General features: G+C 37.1%; 1 protein-coding gene across 1 annotated transcript; it reads left to right on the top strand.

The window, feature by feature from the left end:
* Positions 1–353: 353 nt before the first annotated feature.
* Positions 354–6,218, top strand: LOC140940274 (uncharacterized). The gene is made up of 4 exons (XM_073389197.1): positions 354–436; positions 1,821–1,980; positions 2,479–2,609; positions 5,763–6,218. The coding sequence occupies exons 2-4, from the start codon at positions 1,833–1,835 to the stop codon at positions 5,976–5,978; spliced, it is 495 nt and encodes a 164-aa protein (XP_073245298.1). The 5' UTR covers positions 354–436; positions 1,821–1,832; the 3' UTR covers positions 5,979–6,218.
* The last annotated feature ends 965 nt before the right edge of the window (positions 6,219–7,183 follow it).

Below are 7,183 nucleotides of genomic sequence, written 5' to 3'. Positions count from 1 at the left end.
CACACAATATATATAATTATATAAAAATAAAATATTATTTTCCTCCTTTCCTTTTTTTTTTTGAAACGTTACTAAAAACAAGCCAAACTTCTTGCACACTGCATGATTGTACAATACTTAAAAAAATAATATGTGCTTTAATTAATTCTTTTTTTTTTTATCTATTTATTTATTTTCCTGTTGTCTGCGTTATTTTCTTAAATGAAACCAGAAGCTCCTGATGAAACTGAAAACTTGTCTCTGGATCCGGAAAAACAAAATTTATAACGAAAGGTTTTTTTAAGTTTATTTCCAAATGCTTGACTGTGATGCATCCAGTCTTTAATCACGTGAATGTGGCGGTTCTTCAGTGTAATGATATAAAAAGGAATGTGTAACTAGTGTTTGTTTGAATCTGATGTTAATGAAAAGGAGACCAACGTGAGTCCACCATTAGGTAAGTAAAGTGTTAATGTTGTTTTTGGCTCGGCTTACGGCTGTCATTATAATTTTGACAAATTTCACTTATTATTTCTTTTATGCCCATTGTTACATTCTTGTAGTTTTTCAAAGAAGCTCACACGCCTAAAATAATAACTGTCAAAGAATTTTAGAAGCCGTTTCGAAGAATGTTTGCTTTTAAAAGGAGCTCTGAAGATTTTGCTTATTTTTAAAGGCGTTGTGGTTGAGAGTATGGCTTTGCTTACAAAAATGTCATTGAAAGGACACGAGGACAACTTACAATTTCACAAAAAATAGATAGGCTTATTCCCACAAACGCTAACTAGTATTTCAGCAGTTTTCATTCTCTAGTGGCTGATGCTTCCTCAAGTATTACATGCAAAGTGATGATAATTTTTGTTTAAATAACCCCTTTTCTATCATTTACGCGGGTGAGTAGTCACATTTTGAAGCAAACCCGGATCACATTTAAGGTCTTTACTACCAAAAGCACCATTTCCCCGCGAAATGACTCAGTACGGGGGACGCCTGCAGAAATTCCATACTGATGACATGTCACAACCCAGATTTGGGTAGTGCTTCTGATTGGTCACATTTAATTAAAAAGCTTATAATATGGTACCTTAATTTTTATCAGTTTTGGTACTAATCGCACTTCAATTAGCTTTGACCATTTCTCAAGTCTTGTGTAACTCTCCTCAACACAAAAGTTCAGACCAGAGTCCAAATATTAAGCTGAATCAAAAGTAATACTTCCAGAATATTGGGACGTAACTCGAAAGAAATAACAAGAAGGACAGTATGTGAATCATCACGGTAAAAAGTTACACATTATCTGGCGAAAAGCGTGGAACAATGCAATTAGAAGGCCTTAAAAACGGGTTTTGTAGAAAATAAAAGACATTCAGGTCCTTTGTCAGTTGTCAGTAAAACCCTGTCAGTTGTCGATTAAATTTTAGGTGATTTGTCAATTAAAAGTTTGGCCAATTGTCAGTTGCCAGTTAACCCGGGCCCCATCCAGACCCTCATAATCAGCTGTGAGTTTACCATCAATCGACAATATGCACAACTCATTTTGGCTCTAATAATGTCTTTAGTTAAAGTTTACCCAAGTTTTCGAAGCGTCGGTCACAACAATCTTATTTGATTCGGACTACACTAGCCTCACCCGGAAAATCATAATTATCTATACTTATGATACGAAAAATATCACCATAAATTATGACTACTAGTCAGCGGATGTTATGTAAAAATAAGTTTTGTAGTTTACATAAATAAAGTCATAAATGTCAGCTTTAACTTATGGGAAACTAATTAAAAAGTGTTTATTTTATATAATTTATATATATATATATATATTTTTTTTTTTTGAAAAACAGGTCAAACGCATCATGTGTGAAACCGACAACAATGATAGGGTGTTTAAGGATGGTAAACGTTATCGTGTGTGGTCGCTGACTGGCCAAGGCTACTTGAAGTTGACTACAACTGGGGATAAGCCAAGTGTCGAGTGCAGCGGGACTGGAAACGAACTCTCGAGTAATACAGAAATCTTAAATAATTGTTTTTCTTTAAGTGTCCAATTTCCTTTAATAGGCGTTGCTATAAGAAGTTTCTGTTGGCTTTTGATAAGATATTTGAAGCCTTTTCTTTTTGTTTTCTGAGTTCCATTTCAAATTAGTAACTCGCCTGCCACATGATCAGTGCTCTCTTTAAGCGGAAGAACGAGGAGGCGAGATCTATCACCCTATATAGTGGAATTAAGTAATTCAGTATAAAGAGCGATTTATTAATCTATAGATGAATTTTTATGCCGTAAAGTGATTCGTAAAGTATAAAGGACAAAGAGATAGTAATATATGTTAATAAGACAAGGGGAGAATTAAAAAGTAAAGCTAACAACAAGATAATTTCACTGATTTTATCATGTAGGACTTTCAACTAAGCCACCCGCAGATCAAAATTGGCAATTAACATCCTTAAAATTATTATTTCTATCCGCTCATTTTTTCTCTTATTTTATTGTTACTTTTTAAGGCATAATCACTGCTCAAGATATTGAACATCCGACGAAAATGGGATTTTCGCTTGAGTTTCAAGAAAAGAAAGACGGAGAAAAGTACGCTCTTGATCTCAGTTTATTTGACAAGAACACTGTATCGGTGAAGGTAAAGAATTTTACGAACCATAATCTTACTAGTTAGTTGAAAGAATGATTTAATCAGGGCTTCAGTACCCCTTTCAGAGGGGAACGTGTTAGGATCTGAAAACCACAAAAAATAATAATAACAATTATAATAAGAAAATAAAACAATGAATTGTACAGAAAACGTCAACATACGGTGCAGTTGGCTCCATAACGCATCCGAATCATTCTCGACTCCAGTGCTTACGGGTTTGTGAATGCGAGAGTAAGCTCTTAGAAACTCTTCGCCGGCGTAGCCAAAATCTGGCTATTTGGGTCTCACAGCGCATTTTTATCCAACCAAAACTGTTTACTTCTTTCTTATCTATTTCATGGCGATTTTTCATGCTCCTCCGGAATTAGAACTGAAGAAACAGAGCCCTTAAAGAATTCTCAGGTAACCAACTGAAGGCTCTTATAGTACCTGCTAAGAAAATACCCTAAACGTTCACAGATTTCAGACTAGAAATTTGCATATGCTCGGAAGTTGATTAAATATTTGTGTGGACTACTTAATTCATGAGGCGGTAAGTAAAACTCGAATGGCTTGTTAAGATAAACGTATAGTAATTCGAATAAAACTTTCCAAAATATGAATTTAGCGTACGTCCTTTGGTTATGTTTCTTCATGAAAAGTAAACCCTTCAGTAAAGCCTGGTTTTCATATGTCGGGAAAATCCTAGACGATCGCAAATTTTACTTTTTGGCGACCATCCCAGATTTTGCCGATAAATCGGATAATCACCAGAAGTCTGTCCCGGATTCTCGAGAGACGCCATGTTTATTTGTAATAGGAGGATTGGAGCCCAGCAATTTAGGGGATTGGTAATCAGAGCTAATGAGCGAAATTCATCGCCGACGTCCCCGACAGTACAAATTTGAGTTTTCATTTGTCGGGAATGATCGTCGACCATCGCAGAAATCTGGGACGCGTCGGGAAAATAGAAACGCTCCCGATTCTCCAGATTTGTCCCCGTCCATCCCAGACGATCGGGGATATCACCGATTTCGAGTTTTCATTGGTCGGCAAAATCTGGGACAGTCGGGAAACAGCCAAATTCCCGATCGTCTGAGATTTTCCAGACATATGAAAACCAGGCTTAAAGCTACTTTGAAATGCGATATCGTGCGAAAAAGAAAACAACTATAAATATCTAGTCACATTGTACGCGCTTCACTTTTAAAAGGGCCAGGGAATGATTCACTTTTTCTGTTTACTTTTCTCTTGCAAGTCTGTTTTTTTGGGCAATTTGTGACATGAAGCTAAAGTTTTCATTCATACTCGACTACTTCGAGTGAATACGATAACGTGGAAGTCGCAGAAAAATTAGTAGTGTTGGAAATTGGGTGAGATACAAGCGCGAAATTCACACCTTCAGGGGGGGGGGAGGGAGAGAAGAGGGGATAGAGGTTTCTGATAAATGGCACAAAGCAGCTAGCCATTCTAGCAACACTATCCTTCCAAGGATATATCATTTTTTTCAAAATCTCCCAGTCAGCAGAGATTTGGCTGAATAACAGATATTTTGAGGAACAGATCCATTGGGTGCCCCTGTCAATTGTGGGATATTCTACGAGAACATAATTCTTAGATTCGGATACAGGCGTATATTGCAATTTGAACGGCTCAGCGCAAAATAACTAAGAAACAACATAACATTATGCGCAACAAAATTTAATTTACTTTTTGAACCAAACGGGGGTGAGCATGATTCACTGTATCTGACACGTACAATGTTAAACTTATGACTCGTCGTCTCTTTTTGATATACAATCCAGTGGAAGCCTGTTAATACGGTCACCTATAGGCCAAAAAAATGTGGCCGTAATAACGAGGTGACCTTATTAACGGGGGTTTCTTTACAAGAAAATCTATGGTCGTTTTTGATAGGCGGCCAAAAAAAAGTTGCCGTATTAACAATGTGACCGTATTACCGAGGTGGCCTTAAGGCTAGCCTGGATTTCATCCGATTACTTCCAGTCGTTATTACTCCCTCAGTAGCGTCTGAATCGACCGACCGTTAATGCCGTCCAGTGACGTCACTACTCCCTGGCCTTTGCTTTAATTCATGCAAAAAGTAAAACACGATTTTCAAGTGGCAAATTAAACCGAGAAATATCGTTTGGAAATGTCTGCATGATACAGTACTGCTTTATTTTTTCGATTGTAATTCATCTTTAACGTTCAAACTATCAACTGCATGCAGTACAACTCTGAACCGGTTGTACTAAATTCCATAATCAAACTCGGTCGCAATCACGCAATGAAAAACACAAACACGGAACACTTAATTCAAAAACACAATGATTTGCTTTAATTGAAAAGAAGCTATTTGGTCCTTAACGAAGAAAAAAAAAACAAGGACACAAGAAAGAAAAGCTAACAGAATCATTACATTTGACGGTAAAAATAGCAAGAAGGTCGAATTACAACATTGATCTCACAAAACTTGGCGTAAACAAAATCACCGGCCGGCGAAACCACAAAGCGGCTCGAAATGAAAAACCTACCGACTCTCCGCAATGATTCTTCATTCGCAGTTCAATTTAGCATTTCAGTTTCGAGGACAAGGGCAATTTTGCTGTTTAAGATAAAGACTAAGTTTATCGAAATGTTTGAACTAAACGAAAGAATGCTAGGGATGCGATCCGCTGAATCAAGCGACAACCCCGCTAAAATTTTTCATAATTATAAATAATTATGCGAATGCTTGGACAAGCAACCAATCAAAATTACTACCAGGTTTTCGGGTAGTGAGTGACGTCACTGGACGGCATTAACGGCCGGTCGATTCAGACGTTGTTTAGAGAAGAAAACGACCCGAAGCAATCGGATGAATTTCAGGCTACCGTAAGGCGGGATTCCACTGTAATATTTTAGACTGTCAATCAATAAAAGGTCTTACCTTCTTTGAATTCATCCATCCTTGAGCATAATTGGCCGGATTTTGTAAAACGCCTTAGACGACGACTTTTACTATCATTATATATAATAATAATAATAATTATTATTATTATTATTATTATTATTATTATTATTATTACTATTATTTTTATTATTATTATTATTATCATCACCATTGTTAATAGCTCAGTCTAAACTAATTTGGATATTTTCTTTTTTTTTAACGTACAGCTTGTGAAAGACAGTGGAGAACGAGCGCTCTTCTACGTTGGGCGTTTCGGTTGTGAAACTAAATGTAACGGAAGCCTTTTTAAAGCACTGATGGCATTGGGACCGGACAAAGCCGTAAAATACGTTGCTTCAAATAGCGAGAAGAAATTGTTTTTGAAGACATTTGATAAAAAACCACCACATCCAGATACCATTTTTCTCATAACAGAGGTCTAGCGCCGCTGCATTTACTTTTAAAAGTTCCAATTTTTGTGCAAATTAAATATTTTTTTCAGGAAATGTAAAAATAAAGGAAATAAGCTTTGGTTTTCAAAGCTATGATCAGTTTTTCCCTTCAAAACTCAGTATAACTTTTTCTCGTAGGATTAGAAGCTCTGAACGCTGATGTTCTATCCTCTAAGAGGTATATGTAACTATGTTCAAATAAGTGAGAATTGCTAGCCGCAATAAAGTTCATAAGACACCGAAAGCGGAGGTGGCCTTTTGCTCGCAAAGCCTAATGGGTACCCCACTTTTCACGGGCGACGTTTTTGAATGGGCGCGTTTCTGTAATGTTCAGGTTTGCACGGAAATATATTGCTTTGCACTGTGTAGGGACTTTATGAAAGTGACGATGATCTTCCCAGTATAGAATGAAAAACCTAAGCGGTTGAAAATGAACCTGAAAAATTCAGGCTTGACCGGGAATCAAACCTTGATCGTTGCGATGACCAGACACAACGCACTATCCATTGAGCTAATCAAGCCAGCTGACATGAATCATATGGGATCACTTTTATTGTATAGAAAGGAGAATTACACTAGGAGAGGAGTGACTGCCACCACAACCGTACGGTCGTTTTTCTTAATGTTTCCAGCCAGCAACCAGTAGTATAGAACTTGAAAAAGCGCCGACCTCGAATAAGCGCTGCATCATCACTACGGCAATTTTGAAGTTCTGATATTTTTTTTTGCCACAGTAATTGCTGAAATGCAAGGGAGAAGACGCTGTTATCGCTATTGCCACAAAGCTAAGGGACGCCTTTAACTAACTTTTGATCTTGCAATACAGTGATAGGTTATCGTTTTTTGGATAAGACAAACAAGACAGAAAGGAAAAAGAAAAAAAAGGAAAAGAAAGAAAGAAAGAAAAAATAAATTAATTAATAAACTGACCTCCCTTGAGTAAAATCAGTACCTGTACCGTTAATCTTTCAGTTTTCACAGCTGGTGTCAATTCACTAGCTCTGGCACTGTCTTTAGCCTTGGGTCAAGACCAGCCTCAGTTTGGCTGTCTACTTCATGTACCATGTAAGGAGATCATATTAAACCACCGAAAGTAGATTTCTACGCTGGAATTGTAAGGTGGCAGGGAAAACATGTGAATTATATCTATTCAATAGGCTACAGGTATCCCAAGGTCACGTGACCCATCTCATACC

This window comes from Porites lutea, chromosome 6, assembly GCF_958299795.1.
Source record: "Porites lutea chromosome 6, jaPorLute2.1, whole genome shotgun sequence".
Classification (NCBI taxonomy): domain Eukaryota; kingdom Metazoa; phylum Cnidaria; class Anthozoa; order Scleractinia; family Poritidae; genus Porites; species Porites lutea.
Note: the sequence above shows the minus strand (reverse complement) of the source record. Positions and strands in the feature narration are given on the sequence as shown.

Bases quoted from the DNA above. Each gene is read 5' to 3' on its own strand.
- LOC140940274 (XM_073389197.1), top strand. From the start codon at position 1,833: ATGTGTGAAACCGACAACAATGATAGGGTGTTTAAGGATGGTAAACGT. The intron at 1,981-2,478 runs GTAATACAGAAA...TTACTTTTTAAG, and splicing joins GACTGGAAACGAACTCTCGA to GCATAATCACTGCTCAAGAT. The intron at 2,610-5,762 runs GTAAAGAATTTT...TTTAACGTACAG, and splicing joins AGAACACTGTATCGGTGAAG to CTTGTGAAAGACAGTGGAGA.